This window comes from Vicia villosa, unplaced genomic scaffold (genome assembly GCF_029867415.1).
Source record: "Vicia villosa cultivar HV-30 ecotype Madison, WI unplaced genomic scaffold, Vvil1.0 ctg.001502F_1_1, whole genome shotgun sequence".
In the NCBI taxonomy this organism is placed as follows: domain Eukaryota; kingdom Viridiplantae; phylum Streptophyta; class Magnoliopsida; order Fabales; family Fabaceae; genus Vicia; species Vicia villosa.
In genome coordinates, this window is record NW_026705642.1 from 375,803 (window position 1) to 394,869 (window position 19,067).

The following is a 19,067-nucleotide window of genomic DNA, read 5'->3' on the forward strand; positions in this document are numbered from 1 at the left end:
ACAATTCGCTATCAACCAATGAGTTGAAAAAAAGACGTAACTGACATCAACCACTAAGCTGATGAAAGTCGACACATCGTCCACAACCAATGAGTTGAGTACGATTTAAAACAGATAAACACCGACATCAACCTATGAGTTAATGTAGGTAAACAACAATTCGCTATCAACCAATGAGTTGAAAAAAGACGTAACTGACATCAACCACTAAGCTGATGAAAGTCGACACATCGTCCACAACCAATGAGTTGAGTACGATTAAAACAGGAAATAAAAGCCAACATCGACCAACGAGTCGATGAACGTGAACGAGGAATTGTAATCAACCAATGAGTCGATTATATGACTAACATCAATCAATGAACTGATACGGGTATGAAGGAACTGACTTCAACCAATGAGTTGACTTATGTTAACAGGAAAATAAGACTGAAATTTCAACCAATGAGTTGAGGAGGTAAATGATAAATTTTAACCAATGGGCTGACAACAAGAGAAGGATTATTCTTAACCAATGGGTTGATTCAAATGACAAGAGAATTGATGATTGATTTCAACCAATGGGTTGGCTCAAGTTAATGAGAAGATAATGATCCCCTATGCATGCTTTGTGCTTATGTATGAGATATTTTTGTTCTTTTGTGCAAATTGATGCACATGATGCATATGACAGTTGGTCAATTTAGGTAATGAATTTACTGGATGGGTGTCAATGGGCAATGAAATTTTTTGAGTACCCATGGTGGGTAGGGCTTGGTTTTCAATGGAAAAGACCTAGCAAGATTGAAATTTTGATTTGATATTTTGGGAGATTGCCCCATGAATGATATGCATGATTGCTGAATGCATGCTATGAATGAAATTTATGGTTAGAATGTTTTGACATGTGCCCCAGTGGAGGGTAATGTTTTGTTTTTTGTTTTGTGAGGTGGAAAAAGGTCCCTTGGTAGAAGGTTTGAGCAAACATAATTCCCGACACCAATTCTGAGTTTGAGGACTTCTTGATATGGTATAGTCTGCTTGGACTGCTTGAAGGAAAGGTCTGGTTCTTGATTTGCCCCAGAATGCTGAGTATATGGAGAAACTTGCTTCAATAAAGTTTTGGTTTCAAATTGATGATCCTGAGATGACATGCCCCAGTCCTTGGGAACTTTGAAATGAAAATGCCCCAGTGAAGGACTCGTGATGTGACTTTGATGATGCCATTTTATGCTCTTCGAATGATTTCCATTATTGGAACTTCCTTGATGGAAAGTGTTGATTTGCAGATAAAACTATTCACTTCAAAATGGTAATTTTAATGCGACGTGCATGCGAGTTTTGAAAACAAATCATTTATTGAAATGAAACTGTGGTGTAAGATGAATAAATCCCAATGAGGATGCAATGGAAGTTTGAAATCAAAGATGTTAAAGATGATGTGATAACATGGTATCAAACAAATGATTAGTAAATATTCAGGAGTCAGGTTATCGCAACCTTGCTTTAGTATGCTTTCAAAAGAAACCTTGCTTCAATTAGGACTTTCGAAGGTTGTAATGTGGTCGGGTTCACGGTTTAAGAAACAAAAGATATAGGCTCAAATTTTGATTTTAACCCACCCATTCTTCGTGATGTACTCCAGTCCTAAGTTCAGTTGACTCTCATAAGTATTCAACTTCCAAGAGAATTTGCAGATGATGTTTGAGAACCAATGAGTTCTAAGGTGGCAGTCACACACTCTTCTTTGGAAATCACACAAGTTCGTTCGTGTTTTTTTCTTTCGACTATGATCTTTTGATCTCTTGTTTTTTATTTTGACTTTTCTATCCCTAATTTTTGCCTAAGTCTCCTTTTTAGGTTTTGACTTAGCGGGCTTTTCTTTGATTTTGTTCTTTTTTTTTTGAACAAACTTGTATGACATTTGTTCAATGATATGAATTTGAGAGTTGCGACTGCCATATTGATGCTCCAAGGGAAACAACTGTTGTAAGCTTTGAATGTTCACTACTACTTCGACATTGTGTACGAAGAGAGGATGTGGTTGAACCTTTGATCGGGAATGGTTCCCATGAAATGATTCTCTTGGAAATCGGATGTATTAATCACTTTAACTGAACAACTACCCTGCCCCAGGTTTTTTGATTAAGGGTTTCAATTTCGTGCGGAAAGAAAACACCTACTTCTAAGGCTCAAAGGGGTTAACAAGGGATTATCATCCTTATATCTCCAGTGTTTGGGGATTTGAAAGAATGCCTGTACATCATCAACAAAGTTTTGTTTGAAAGCACACTGATGCAAATTGAGTATTCGTTTTTCGTCATCCTCCCTCTAATCTTGCTTAGACTGAAAGCTGATAAAGAAAGTGAAGTGGAAGTGCATATTTTTTGTAATTTTGAATTTGTGTAAGTGATACGAAAATGAAACAAGATAACACAATATGATTGGTTCAAAACAAAATGCAATGCTCATTTCATTAAAATTACGATTAAGGATTACAGAATTCAAATGCGACAAAGCACAGTACAAACCAGGAAAATTAAGAAATGAAAAGACAAATGTCTAGTAACTATCAGCAGCAAGGATGAGCTTTCCCGTCTGATAACTGGCTTTAGGAGCATCCCTTGTGTTTCAGCACTCACCGGGGTAGAGGATTAGTGACCACATTCGGATTAACATCTCGAAAGGTGAGCATCTTGCTCTCGATCAGGTCTTGAACCTTCTCCTTCAAAACCCAGCAGTCTTCAATGGAATGACCAACTACTCCACTATGAAAAGCACACTTAGCATTCGGATTATATCCTTTGGAGAATGGTGGTGTTGGAGCTTTAGTTGGCCTAGGAGCTATCAACGACTTATGGATTAGCGCAGGCCACAATTCAGTGTACGTCATTGGAATTGGGTCAATGCGGCGAGGCTCCCTTGGTGGATCTTTCTGAGGCCTATTCTGATTCTGCTGCCTATTCTGACTATGTTGAGCATTCTGAGGAACACTTTGTGAAGCATTCTGATGAGTACTTTGTGAAGCATTCTGATGGGAAGCAGCCCATGGTTGTTGATGCGATGGCATTGGGAAGTATGGTTGTTGATGTTGAGCAGCTGCGACATGCGGATACTGATAATAAGGCATGAATGGCGCTTGTGGATAAGTGGGGACTTGGTAGGGTTGTGGATTCTGAGTTCCTTCACCATTAGTCACAACAGCATTAGCTTCACCTTCCTTTTTTCTATGGAAGCTTCCAGGGAATCTCTTTGCTTGGTTGTTGTTGGATGATTCAGCAGCGTTCACAATCTTGCCACTTTTCAAGCCTTCTTCGACCCTTTCTCCAATGGTGACCAGGTCAGCAAAACTAGAAGAGACACTTCCAATCATTTTCTCATAGAAGACTGGCTGCAAGGTATCCATAAACATACCAGTAAGCTCTTTCTCAGCAAGAGGAGGTTCAACTTGAGCAGCTAGTTCTCTCCAGCGTTGGGCATATCCTTTGAAAGTTTCCCTATCTCTCATGGTCATAGTCTGAAGTTGTCTGCGATCAGGGGCTAAGTCCATGTTGTACTTGTATTGTTTTAGGAAAGCTTCGCCTAAGTCTCTCCATGTTTGGATATGCTCCCTCTTCAAACTCATGTACCATTTCAGAGAAGCTCCAGCCAAGCTATCTTGAAAGATGTGAACGAGCAATTTGTCATTGTTGGCATAGGCAGCCATCTTGCGAAAGTACATAGTCAGATGATCTTTAGGGCAAGTGTGCCCCTTGTATTTCTCGAACTCAGGGATTTTGAACTTTGCAGGCACAGTCAAGTCAGAAACCAAGCAGAGGTTCATGGTATCAAATCCAAAGATGTCATTTCCTTCATCGACTTTCAATCTTTTCTCGAGGACATTGTACTTTTCTTTCACTTCTTCCACCTCGTGGTTGTGTTCTTGATCACCACGTTCGGAATCATCAACATGATAGACAAAAGGAGGAGGATGAACAGTAGTGTGAACAATCGGAGGCTGTTCAGCAATGACTGGTATTGGTGCAATCTGTTGCGCAGAAAGTCCTACTCCCAAAGTATTCGCGAATGGGGGAGTGTAACCAGGTGGTAAACCAAATTCTGGCCATGTAGAAGGTGGCCTTTGAACAGGAATGGGATCCTCAACAGCTTCGGAGACTTCAGCTATGACAGTTCTTTGGGGTTCAGCATCCCTAGCTATTAGCACTTGCATCATCTCAGTGAGCTTGGTGATGCTTCCCTTCAACTCATCGATTTCCATCCTAACTTCCATGTTGTGTTGCTCTTGGTCGGCCATTCTTCTTCGGGAAACACTACGTGTCTGATAGGGATGTCGGGGAATCAGCTTGCCTTGTGAACTGTTGGCAGAAGATAGGTATGAATACTGGATTTTGGGAAATGCATGTTTAATGAATGCGAATGCGTGATGGTTTTTTTATGCAAGAGTGATTCTTATGAGATGCAATGACATACGTACATCATGGAATGCAACACAATGCTAATAAATAGATGGATGTAATCTGGGAAAAACACAACCTAATGAGGAAGGCTCCTTATGATGGGATAGTTCAAAGTTCTTTACCCAAATATCCCCTCACATGATGGCTCTAAGATTTTTTGATAGTATAGATGTCTACATCACCATAGATGAAACGGGTTCTAAAGGTCCTTGGAGTTAACGACGAAATCAGATTTTCGTCATGCGATGGGTTAACCATCTTATGACAAATTTCATGAATAAGTCTCCTCCAAGTGGGGTTTTCGTATTAGCCATTCAAGGTGTTCACCTTGGGGACTAGCACTACACAACCACCTCCTAACTTATGTTTTCTCTCTTGTTTTTTTAAAAGCTCGGGTTGAGAGCTTCACTCAAATATCATTCCCATACCCACAGATGAATATATACGGAAATAAAATAAAAGCGACAAAGCAAGATTAAATAAACATAAACAACAAAAGAGTAAACATAGAGAATGTAAGAATAAGCCTAAAGAACATAAGAATAAACAAACAAAAGCAAACACTCAAATGCAAAATGAACTAAACTAGGGTTGACTCTCTTAGGATGTCCCCAGCAGAGTCGCCAGCTGTCGCGGGTCAAAAAAATCATCGCCACGAAATTGTATCGAACAGAGTCGCCACCAAATTTTATTTATTCCAATGGGAAAGGGAAAATATTGATAAAACCCACAAATGAAATGAAATGGACAAAGATGGTCTTCGCAACCAAATTTGGGTTCGGGAGTCGGTTAAGCAAGGGGAAGGTATTAGCACCCCTTACCTCCATCGTACTCGATGGGACCCATTTAGTCGTTTCGCAATCGAGTGTTAGCTTAAGTCTATGTTTATTTAATCAAGAGAAAGAACATGTTTTTTTCTGGTTTTTAATTGTGGAGGAAAAAGATAAGATTTTTTATTATTATGCTCGCCAAGACGTTTGAGTCTTGTGCCTACGTATTCCCAATGGGGAAAGTCAGAGCAATCGTAGTTCGAGACTACGAAATTATATTTTTTTATTTAGTGTGCTCGCCAAGACAATTGAGTCTTGTGCCTACATATCTTCAATGGAAGAATCAGAGCGATTGTAGTTCTAAGAACTACGAATTTGTTGATTGATTTTAGGATGGATATTTGCGGACGTTTAGTAAAGTATTTGAGCAAGGTGTTCACCTAGCGCGTCCTTTACCCAAGGTATTCAACAGGAGCGAGTCCCATTGTCACTTGTTGTCCAAGTTTAATTAATATATTTTTATTCAAAAGATCAAGGTATTCAAGAGGTGTTCACTTCTTGTCACTTGATCTATTGATTTGATTAATGTATTTTTATTCAAAAGATCAAGGTATTCAAGAGGTGTTCACTTCTTGTCACTTAATCTCTTAATTTGATTAAGAAAGATTTTAATTCAAAGGACCAAGGTATTCAAGAGGTGTTCACTTCTTGTCACTTGATCACTTTGATTTGATTAATAAAGATTTTGCGTTAATAACTTGACGTTGGATCAAGCGTTTTAAGGTTTATGAAAATGGTCTAATCGCACTTGGGCGGAAAAGACAATTTTTGAAATGAGATTCACACTTGGGTGAGCTTTGCACTTGGGCAATGAAAAGACTTCGCGCTTGGGCGAAAAATGAAGTGATGAATTTGAATTAATTTAAAGTTTTCTTGTGAGAAGATGGAACGGACTCGACGTTGGATCGAGAAGTTTTATTAAATGAAAATCATTTTTGAGGTTTTGAAAATTATTCTAAGTAAAAACTTATTTCTATGTTTAAATCTAAAACTAAAATTAAAATAAAAATAAAATGGGTAAAGTGATATTATGAAATGGGGTGTGTGAGTTTGAGATAGTAGTTGCATCAAAACAAAACTTGGGCCGGGTCATGAAGCCCAAACCGAAAGTGAAAGGAAGGTTGGGAGAACCCTAGAATCAAATCAACGCTTCTTTCATGGAAGAAAAGAAAAACAGGGAAAATCGGCTCTCTCCCTCACTTGCTCTCTCGATCTTTCGCACCAACAAGAAAACAGAGTAATAACAACGTCACTCTCGTCTCACTATGAAAACAACAACGACCTCAGTTCTCTCTCGATTTCGCTTTCGTTTCCCTCGATCTCTCACTCGCTCGCTATCGTTCGAACAATAACGATAATACGCAAGGAATACAGAAAGAAATGAAACATAAACACAAAGCAACAACCCTGAACCCCGACATCGGTCCCCGACGATTTCATTACATGATTGCAATTTCCGAAAACAAATTCAACAAAAATCAACAGATAAATGACAGTTATATGCTCTGGTGTGTTCTTGACTCAGTTCTTACCTCTTGGCTTCTTCTTCAATCTATTATTCTTTTCTCTCCTTCTTTGTCTCTTTTCGTCCGCCTGTTCTTCGAGTTCTTGTGTTTCTATGCGTTTGCTGATTGTTGTTTGGATTTGTGCGTGGCTGTTTGAAGTTTGAGTGAGGGTCGTGAGATTAAAGTTTGGTTGAGAGAAGGTTTTGAGTGGGTGTTTCTGATTTGAGTCTCAACGATTGTGGTGAGGTTTATGTGCGTGAATGAGGGTGAGGTTGCGGTTTCTGAGATTTAATCTCTGGTGAGTTGAAGTTTGTGGTTATGGTGTGTTGTTTTTTAGGGAAATTTTTGCAGAGGTTCAGAGTGTATTTTCCATTCGTCGTTCCCCCTTTCTGTGTGAATGGATGGTTGTTTATATAGAGTGGAGATTAGGGTTTTGATGAGAATTTTGGGGGGAAAATTGGGATCAATTTGAACAAATATGATGCTCTGTTGTTATGCTTTTCTTGATGCAGGTTTGTTTTGGTTATTTGAGTGTAAAGTTTGGACTGGTTTGGTCAGCATTTTTACAGGTTTTGGACAAGGCTTTGGCATAGTGTAGCAGGGTGGTGAAGAGGTGGAGCAGAACAACTCTTTTTTTTGTTGTTTTGTACAGGTTGGTGGTGGTGATGCCCTGCGGTTCAGGAAGAAACAACAACAACAACAACAACTTCTCTTTTTTTTGGTTGCTGTTTGTCTTAATAGGCCAATGGTTGGACTTATTTTCCTTTTTTTTGTAATGGACCTCATGGACTTTGTAACAATGCTATAAAAAGAATTTAATGCATATAATACAATATGAATCTTATAATTTCTATTTTAATTTTAATCTAAATTGATAATAACTAAATAATAATTTAATTATTAAATCAATCTAAATAAAATTTCAAAAGGAAAAATGCAAGATTTAATTTATTAATAGGTGAATAGAAATGCAAATGATAAAATTGAACTCAAGATGAAAAATTTAATGAAAATATGCAAAACTTAAAATGATTTACTAATTGGAATGATGAGAAACTAATTGCAAATTTCATGCTGATTTGAAATGTAATGTGCGGAGTCGAAACTTATTTTGGATGTAGACGAATCGATCGATGCTAATGCAAAAGAATCAGATGAAAAAGTTTATGTCAAAATTTAGGGTGTGACACACCCATAATCTGCTAATACACCATACGCCTCAATGAAACTGGGCCTGGCATCCATGCTCTTCACACCCATCCGAATCAGGCCCAGTTTCTGCCTAACTAGTTTTAGTTCACATTGAAACTACTGATACACCCCCTGCGGTGTAGATTAGATTTTCATTTTAACTGTTGTTTTGCTTTTATTTTTAGCTCATAATTCCAATTTTGACTCAAACATGAAAAGGTATAAAAAATGATTTTAGGTATTTTAGGTCGATTAAATAATTGCCTTGATTTTTGTTATTTTTTTGCTAATTGTTTTTAACCCTTTTAATAAGTTTTTTTCTTCACAATATGTTTGATATTCTTTGTTTTAATATTTCCTTGTAAATAATCCTTTAATAGACTTAGGAATTGATTTTTAGTCTTGTTTTTTTTGGTATAGATTTAATCGATATATGTGTGTTCGTGAATACCATTTACTCGTCATAGTTCTCAATTTTATTTTCGTATGTTGACTTCCCTTTACATATTCCATGTGTAGTTCCTTTTAATAAATTGTATAGCTTTTATTATTTTGATTCCCTTGTATGGACAACTTAGACTAGAATTTAGAAATAGTTCCCTTCCTTCATTCTTTTCCTTTTTTTAACTTTTAAAATACTTAATAAATACCGATGAAGATCATACCGTTACTATATTTCATAGTAGGAAAGAAATGATTGGGGTGTAGGCCCCGATATATGTTCTTTCCTACTTAGCGGAAAAGAAATGATTGAGATGTGAATCCTCGATGTATTTCTTAACCGTTATTTAGAGAAACGATCCTGGCGTAGGCCTCGATGTGCATTCTCTAAATACTCACAAAAGAACTCCTTTTTGTATTTCCTTTACTTAGCGGAGAAGAAATGATTGAGGTGTGAAGCCTCGATGTATTTCTTAACCGTTATTTAGAGAAACGATTGTGGCGTAGGCCTCGATGTGCGTTCTCTAAATATGCAAAACAAAACTCTTTTTGGTATGATCTAAATCACAAATAAATTCCCTTTAAAAAACACCAACCAAAAACACTTAAAACACTAATAAATGATCAGATTTAAAACAAAGTAAGGAAGTGATGCGAAGCCTTGTAGTGGGTTTTGTCATCATGGAATTACCCTAAAAAACACAAACCAATCTCTCTCTTTCTTCTCTTAAGGGCACCGTTATTTCCGCTCGTACGCATCGTAGGTCGATCCCTTGTGCAAGAGCGTGAACGTTAACTCCGCCCAACTAAAAAACACAAAAACAAACAGAAAATCGTGAGCCGAGCTACGGTAACTCTGATTCCTGAAAAGGATACGTAGGCAGCGGGGTAGGGCCCGTGCGAGTACAATCCTTTCTTTTCCCTACATTTTGCATTCATTCGCATTTAGACATAGACATAGTTTTACACCCTTTAGATAGAAATAAACATAGGTGGATACCATCGAGTACGATGGGCGTGAGGGGTGCTAGTACCTTCCCCTTGCGTAACCGACTCCCGTACCTAGATTCTCTGGTCGCGAGACCCTATTCTTATCCTTTGTTAGGTTTTCTGATATTCCTTTCCCTTATGGGATAAATATATTGGTGGCGACTCTGTTCATTTTTCGCGAGCGTGCGACAGAAATGGTTAGTGAAAAAATGATATGCTTATGATGCTTATGATGTTATGATGTCAAACATGTGGCAAACACAAACAAACCAAACAATAGCCTTAGGTTTAAAGGCTTGCATGAAGTTCATAGGTGATACCCTCCCCACTGAAGTTGAGTTGGTTAAAACCTGTCCTAGAATAGTATTCGGGTTCTATGATCCTTGGAGACAACATCTCAATACGGCGCTCGAACGACCGATCAAAAATATTCCTCGAGGATAACTAACTTCGATCAATTTCAAAGCTAGCCACTTAATAGGCCACAAGTCAAGTTCAACTAAAAGGTTCTAAGACAAATTAGTGTTTAATGACATTTTGGAAGCCTAATATACTCCTTGATCGTTTTCAAGGGACATCAGTATAAACCAAAGTATCGCACTAACGGTGACTACCAGATCAACCGTATCGGTACATGCCGTACAGTTTCCTTGGTCTATTGTCACATACTTAAGGTATCTCGAGATTCGGGTTAGAATCTTTCACACAAGCAAAATACCCAAACAAACCTTTGAAAAATAGAGCAATCAAGTCAAGCAATTGAAAACATCGAAGTGATCTAAACTCTAAAGGTAACCCCTTTTGAAAACATTTTGTTTTTTAGAAAGTAAGATCCCCAGCAGAGTCGCCAGTTCTGTCATGCACTCGGTTTTTTACCGTACCTTTCACGGAGAGATACGCGAACTGACTCTTTTCTTTCTGCTTTTGTGTCTTTGAAAATCAGAGAGTCGCCACCGAATTTTATTTTATCCAATTAAGGAAAGGTTTATAAAAGAAACAGAAAAAGACCTTTAAGAAATTCTGGGTAAGGGGGTAGGTTATACAAAGGGAAGGTATTAGCACCCTTTGTATCCATGGTTATCCATGGGCTCTTTAATTTGCTTAGCTCACTTCTTTTGAATTACTTTTCTCTTGCCTTGAAATGCTTGTATATGGTTTCAAATACTTTTGTAAATTGACTTTGTAATGATCCTTGTGTGGATGTATACAAAGTGTCTTATCTTTCGAAAAGATGTTTTGAAAAAAAGAACGTTAACTTCGTAATGATCCTCGTTTGGATATATACAAAGTATTGTCTTTTTTGAAAGTTTTATTTTGAAAAAAAACAGTATAAGAGACATTTGTTTGTTTTGATTTGAGCAAGCAAATTAGGAGGTCTACCCTAAGTTATAAGGTCTTTTCCTATTTCCTTTAAAAAACCATCCTTTTACCGGATGTAAACGAAAGTTCGATTTTGCATTTGAAACAGTAGAATTTGATTTTGATTTTGAAAAGAGTAAAAGAGGGATTACTCTAAGAGGTGCAAATGTGATTGTGTTTTGATTCAGATATTTTATCTTTGAAGTTAGTGATCTAACGATTCAATTTTAATCTTTGGCATACACGCAGTTTTATATGTACTGAAAATTAAAATGCGGAAATGTAAAATGCGGAAAGTAAATCTACGCTATTACATCGATTTTGCGGGAATATAAACTACGCTATTTACATGAATTTGACAACCTATACACTTGATCTATGAATTTAAATTGCAAGAAAATAAAAGAAATATTTTTGGATTTTTTGATGATTGATTTTAATTAGAATTAATGCATGATTAATTTAATTAAAATGAGAAAAAGATGGAAATAAAATTTAAACCTAAAAATTAAGTTTAAAATATGTTCAAAATACTTGTTAATTAATTTTAAGACAAAACTAATTTTTTTGGAATTTTTGAAGTTGATTTTGAAATTATTAAGTTAAATAATCATATAATTATACAAATAATTACACAAATAATTAAAACATAAAGAGAAAATTATCCTAAATATGTACAAAATTAGCTTATAATATGTAAACTTTATTTAATATAAGGAACAATTTTTTTATGATTTTTTGATGGGTTGGAATAATTAAAAGATAAATATATACCTATTATCTAATTAATTATACAAAATATTTAAATTATGAAGAAAAATAAAATATTTTTATATCAGAAAATAAAATATTATTTTATCAACTTAAAAATATTTTTTGTGTATTTTTTGGATTTTTAGAACTATTTTAAAATAATTTTATAAAGAAAATAAAATAAAAATAGAAAATATAAAAAGATATGATCATGTGTGGTTGATTGGAGAGTCTATGACATGGGGGTGCGTTTTGGTGCGTTGGATATGTTAAGATCATGATTTAATGGCTTAGATTGTGAGGGAACATGATATGATAGTGGGTGACATGCGCTGAATCCAAGGAGAATTCAAACTTCTGACTGGGCCCACACGCAAGTTGACTAGCGAATGAGAGGAAGGGAAAGTGCCACGCGAGCGGTCAACTTTTCCACCTTACTATTCATCATCTTCTTCCTTTGTACCTGCGGAATTTCCTGCAAACTTACCTGCGGATTTTGCTTTCAATTTTTTAACCTTTTGAATGACCTACAAAATGAAAATAAAAAAGAACAAGGGCCACCCATATCACCTAAATGGACCCTTCTGAACATGATAGCGTCGTTAGTTTTTTCATTTGGAGCTTGTATCATGGAGAACGAAAGCTTCACATGTTTGAAGCTCAAAAATGGTGGAGCTTCAAAACCACGTTAAAGCTTACATGTGATCACTCAAATCTACTCTATAGCATGCCATGAGTCCATGCAAGTGGTTAGTTTTTATTTTTATCAAGCATGCATACGAAAACGAAAGTTATATGTGTATGCTCATGGGAAACACCATACATGCGTTATGACTCTCATGGGACCATACAAAGAGTTTATTCTTACTCTATATTACTTTAGAAGATGATTGGAAGTGTTTGTTTGTATTGATAATGGTTGGAATATAGAAAACGAAAATTTACAAAGTTATGGAATTTTTGAGAATTTTATGAAGTTTCTTGCTATGCCTTTGCTATATTTTCGTGTGTTTCTTCTTTGTGGAGTATGCTACTTCATTTATAAGCTAGGATGTGCTTAAAATTGAAGCTAAGAAGCATTGATGAGCTTTGTTGAAACTTTGATTTTTAAATATTAAAAATCTTTGAAACTTTGACCAAAGCTTGCTCTCCTTTACTTCTCTTGCTTTGTACTTCCTTTTGCTGCAGAAGATAAGCTACCTTTGATGACTCATGCTTAAGATTCAAGCTACACATTATCCTTCCATTTTCCTTTTTTAATTTAATCTTAAATGGGATAAAATTAAATCAAAAAAAGAAACAAAAATGCTATGGGCTTTGTCTTGGTCGTGGGAGGCCCTTTACATCATGGGAGACATGTTTGGACCATGGAAATTGGGTCTCATTTGGAGAAAAAAAACATTTTTGATCAATGTTGATTTCATGCATTTTCCCAAAAAATGGTCAACTTCAACAAAGCATAAATCCCTCAATTTTTATCATATGAAGGAGATCTTGTACTTTTTGGAAACCTCAAAGAGTTCTCTAACCAATGTCATGTCAAAATGATTTTCCATGCTCCTTGTGTATCCTTTTGAAAAAAGTGACTTTTTGTTGACTTTGAAAATGACCTGTAATGTCTTTGTCCATATTTTTCAAATGGTGAATATAATGACCATGGGACCAATTGCATTTGAAATATAATTGAATTTCATTCAACATGAGCTTTGGTTTGAATTTTTTGGATGAAGGATGAGAGAGTTATGACCAGTCAAAGTTTAGTTGACTTTTTAGGAGAAAACCCTAATTTTGAAACTTAGGGTTTTGTTGATTTTTGATCTTTCCTTGATGAATTATGATCAACCAATGATCAAATGATGAATCCTTTGACAAAATATGGATGTTGACAAAAAATTTCATTTTTGACTGTCTGTTGACTTTTTTGGTCAAACGGGTCGTCTGTTGACTGTTTGAGCTGCTGACTATGCGTCTGAGTGAATTGAAGTTTGAAAATTTGTATGGTGGTACTTTGAGATATATGGAGGTCCATGAAATCCATTTGAGGTCTCAAAAACTTGTTCTCCTGAAAAAACAAGAAACCCTAGTTAGGGACTGTTTGTGTAGGAAACAGTTAAGCGTACCTGATTTTTGTGCAGTGCTGAGTCTCTGCTAATCATGTGATATTCAGAAGACTTCTAGGACAAAAATCTTTGAATTTTGAAATGCAAAATTTTGATTTAATTGATGGTACAAAACACGGAGAATTGCACTGTCAGCGGTTTGACTGTCAACTGACTGTTCAGGCATGTAGCAGTTAAAGTGAAAATTCAACAGTCAAAGTTAATATTTTTGTTGTTTTTGTTTTTGGTTTTGTTTTGTGTTAATGATGAAAATTTATTTACATGACTTGTTAGAAAAACACAGACGTAATAAATAAATAATATGTACTGTATGCGAGCAAAATTACCGATAATAACCCTGAAAATCATTAAATGCACAGAAAAATAAATATTTAACTGGCAGAAAACACACAAAATATTATCTGGATAATTAAGCAACAATATGACAAATAGTACGACATTTAATACTGAAAGTGCAAATATTACATACTATAATGAACAGTACGACGAGTAAACGGTACATTAAGAAATAAGAGATACGGCAAACTTTAGGAATGACGATTAATAACCCATGCTACAAACAGTAACATGTAAATGATTGGGAGTGTCAACATCCCAGGTCCACATTTTTCAGGGCTATGCATAGGGGTGCTCAAAACCAAACCAACCCAATAGAAAACCGCAAACCAAACCAAATCAAACCGGAACCGCAAAAAACCGCATTTGGTTTGGATTAGTTTGGGTCATTTTTAAACAAAACCGCACGGTTTGGTTCGGTTTGCGGTTTGTATTTTGTAAACCGAACAATATTGAATCAAACCGCATTATGTTACAACCTAAATTTTACTTAACTCACATTCAACCCAAAATTAAACCTATTATACATTAGCCTTATGAATACGAACAATTTTCTCATCCTTACACATATAATTTCAGTCCCGATCTTCTCAAATATCTAATAACATTATTTCACCTTCTTTGCCACATACATCTTCCCTCTTCTTCTATAATCTTTACTCTCCTATATTCTTTCTTTTTCACCTTCTCATTTTTATGTAAATGTTCCGTATTTCAGTTTCATTTTTATCGCACATCTTCTTCTCTAATCTCTCAACTCTTTTTCTTTTTATTTTTCACCTTCACTAATCTTTCGTCTCTTCTATTTTTTTGTTTCATTATAATAATTTTATATTGTTTTATGCTATTATTTTATGTTTAATATTCCACTTTTTTCTAATTTAATTTTTACATATTACATGGAAAATTGTTGTCAAAATATGACGAGTTTAGTTGTTATTTGTTAGTGTATGAATGTCTAAATATAAAATTATGTTGTCATATATATATATATATATATATATGTGTGTGTGTGTGTGTGTGTGTGTATGGCTCAATAAAATATTTGTAAAAAACCGAATCAAACCAAACCGCATTAGTTTGGTTTGGTTTGGTTCAGATTTTTTTTAAAAGTCAACCGAACCAAACCAAACCGCACTATTTTTTCTCTTGCGGTTCGGATGATTTTTTTCGTCAAAACCACCCAAACCGCACCGCGAGCACCCCTAGCTATGCAGACAGAAGAAGGACATGATTACCACCACGACGGTGATGATCATAAGAAAACACGTCTCTATCCGCTTCGCCATTTTTACCGGGGGAAGAAGAGAGAATGAATATGAAGTAGAAATTTGAGAGATGAGTTAGAATTTGATGTGAGATTTTATGAAAAAAAAATGAGAAGTATTTATAGAATGAAAAGAAAGATAGAGACGTTGGGGAATGAAGTGATTCCGTACAAAAAAAAGGAGAATTTGAGTGGAAGTAGGATTTGAAAGAAAGTGTATGATAGTGTTGGGAAAAAGAGAGATGCATAGAATAAAGTTAGGATTTGATTTTGAAAGAAAGAGATTTGAATAGAAAGGAAAAGATTTTGAAAATAATGGAATATAGTACAAAAATTAGTGGGAAACAAAAGATAATAATAATTTATTTGTTACCAGTACAGTCTGAATCCCCGAACTATGCGCCTGCAAAAGATTTAACTCTGTACCAATTGCGTTAGTACTATTTATCTGTAAATGAATCTCAAATAAATAGCGTGTGTGAAGTAATAAACAGTAATTGGCGTTTGCGTAAGAATAAATCCAACAGCGAGCCAAAATACCGTATAAGAAAAATTCTAAAAACCAAGTATTCATAAATCAGGATATGAAAATCCAAGATTATATGAAACTCTTAATTTTTAGATTGAAGTTTTCTTGAAAAAAGATGCGGGCAAGTTTTGGGGTATAACAGTCGTCCCTGTAGTATTTTCGGGTATCGCCTGGGAACTACCTATAGGTTCAGATCCTGTCGAAACCGGTATAGCCTGCGCCTCTTGAGTAGAAGTCGAAACATGTGTAGAATTTGCCGCTACTGTTCCTGACCCTTGTGGGGGATCCTGATCTCCCCCTCCACTGGCCGCATTGACCATTTTCTTGTTGTACCTTCGTTTAGGAATCGGTTGTGCACTGTAGGTTAACTTACCGTTCCTAAGGTTCATACAAGGTCTTGATATTTTCTAGACAAAACAAAACAATCAATTAATAACAATCTGTTTGACACTGTCCCACTGGGCGTGCCAATTTGTTTACGGTGATTTCCGGTAAACAACCGCTAGTCCTCCAAACTATAAAGTATACTTTTGTTACTCGCAGGAATGACTAGATTGATCCTAGGACATAGTCAAACAATTGTCTTTCGATATGATTTGATTCATGCTTGTTTGTTCTGGCTTCGAGAAAACTTGTTTATGATATGATCATGTGAATGTTTACTTAAAAACAACACTTTTTATACACATAAGTATGTCTTTCGACGAAGAAATATAAAGAAAAGCGTATAAACTGCAGAAATGTAAAGTGCAGGAATGTAACGTGCAAGAATGTAAAATGCAGAAATATAAAATGCTTCGAAATGAAAGTTAGACGAAATAAAGAAGTGCAGGAATGTAAATAACAGGAAGTAAATGAAAGCAGTAATAATGAAAAGATGCTTGAATAAAGAAAAAATACAAATGTATTAAACTAGTGTTGGTGTCATACGTACATTTCTCAGCGAACTCGTTCTCTAAACACTTGATACTTGAGTGGTTTGTGAGTGATTTGTACAAAATGAACACACGGAATCCTAACTTTAAGACCCTTATTTATACTACATTCGACCCTAACGGTCCTACACTAATCTGATGCCATGTTGCCCACAAGAATCCCTGGGATGCCATCTGTCTTAATGCAGTTACACAAACTACTTCGAAATTCAAATCCTCCCGCCTGAATCCTCTTTCGACGTGTGGCAACGTGATCAGAATTGAGAATACCACGAAAACACGTTAAGCTTCAGTACTTTACGTATTTCGCAAAAAATGTTTAAGTCGTTAAAGATAATCTTCTTCGAATTAGCTCCAAGTTTAACCATCTTTACTCCAACTCAAACCAACATTCTCGAAACATGGCCATCAGTAGCCATTTTTAAACTCAGAAATGGTCATCAGTAACCATCTTCCTTCGAATTGTAACTCTTCAAAGGATATTCTTTCTAAACGAAATCTTCAGCTAACAATTAGCAATTTCCAAATATATTTCTTTGATTAAAAAAATCTTATATATGATTTTTTAATAAAACGAATAAATACATTAAAGATATTGAAAATAAAATGATAAAATAAATATATTTAAAAAATATAATTTTTGGAATCAAATAATAATTATTATTAAAAAAAATATAATTATTATCAACATATTAGTATAATTTAACTTTACAATTTAAAATTAAATTTATTTAATTATATATAGTATCATCTCCTATATTTAAAAATTCTTAAGTCAAATTTTATAGTTTCAAATTTAGTCGATGCAATTAAAATGGTTAGAGACAAACTTACCTCTAAAAGGTCATTTGTCATCGATTTCTTGAACACTAAAGATGCAATTGAAATAACAATATGAAGATAAGATCAAGTTACTTGAGTTAGTCAAAATAAAGATTAAGAAAGATAAACAAAAATTACAAAACAAAATTAAAATCCTGCTACAAAATTACTGCTAAAAAGTGATTACAAATCAAAATCAAACATTAACTTATGAAGAGTCAAGATAATATGAAGATTAATAAATATAAACAAAAATAACAATACAAAATTAAAAAGCTGCTAAAAATTGCAGCTTTTATAAAGTGATTACAAATCAAAATTAAAATCAATATCTATATTCAACATTTAGTATATATACATGATTGGATGTATATTTCTTGAAAGAGACAACCTAGAGAACAAATTAAAAAAGAGAAATGAAAAAAAATTGAGATTGAAGACCATTTTTTGAGGTATTTATAATGAATACATCGAATTCAAAAGAGAGAGTAATTGAAAAGTAAAAAATTATAACGTATATTCAAAAAAAAAAAGTTACAGTAATAATATTTTTTTGGAATAAGTTAAAAGGTAGAAGATGGAAAGTTTTTACTCTCTCTATTCAGAAATCTTTAATTCATTATTATTGCACTTAATAGAATTTAAAAAAATCAATAAAATTTTTTTAACAGTTACATTTAAATTCATTCTTATTAAATTTTTTTGTTAAATGCTAAATTTATTCTTAAAAAAAACATGTAACCGTTGCATTAATTTTTTTACATTCTACAAAAAAAAATCTTCACTTTTATAATCTTTATTGCAATAAGAATGAATTAGAAGAAAGTTTAATAAATTTATTGATATCGCGTCATCACAAAGCTTCTCATTTTAAACTCACTCTCTAATAAATTGACCATATTATTTTAATAATCATTATAAAATAATCTACAATCGATAATTTATTTATAAAATTATAATTATTTATCTATTAGCCCTATCGTGATTATAGTTCTAATTTTTTTTGTTGACATTGCATCATAAATAAAAATCGATAATTTATTTATAAAGTTATAATTATTTATCTATTAGCTATCATGATAATATATTATTTATTTTATATCTTCTTGGTTATAAATTATTGATACAAAATATTTATTTAAATACATTAATATTTATTTTGATTAATATTTTTTATTACTATTATTTTATTTATTATTTTTTAATATTTATTATTATTATTATTATTATTATACAAAATATTTATAAATTATTTATACAAAATATTTTTTTTTTTGGAAGAATAAGAAATTATATATATAATTCCAAAAAACAGTTATGTACATAAGCGGCCCATAGGGCCCAGCTCAAACCAAAGGAACCTAATCAAGTCAAAGAAGGAAAGGAACAAGTTTCCCTCTAAGCTTAGGTTTATTCCAAACACTTTGTACTATTTTATCTATGATATCTTTAGAGATATTTCTATGAGTATTCTTATCTATATCATCACTCTTAAAAATCAAGCTATTTCTATACAACCAACAAGCATGAATAGTCTCTGCAAATGCTGTTTT

At 34.2% G+C, this 19,067-nt stretch overlaps 1 protein-coding gene across 1 annotated transcript; it reads right to left on the reverse strand.

Annotated features, from left to right (window-relative positions):
• Positions 1–2,617: 2,617 nt before the first annotated feature.
• LOC131635496 (uncharacterized) lies at positions 2,618–4,273 on the reverse strand. Its single transcript, XM_058906116.1, has one exon. The coding sequence runs from the start codon at positions 4,271–4,273 to the stop codon at positions 2,618–2,620; it is 1,656 nt and encodes a 551-aa protein (XP_058762099.1).
• Positions 4,274–19,067: the final 14,794 nt, after the last annotated feature.

Excerpts from the sequence above, each read along its gene's own strand:
- LOC131635496 (XM_058906116.1), bottom strand. The coding sequence starts at position 4,273 with ATGGCCGACCAAGAGCAACACAACATGGAAGTTAGGATGGAAATCGAT.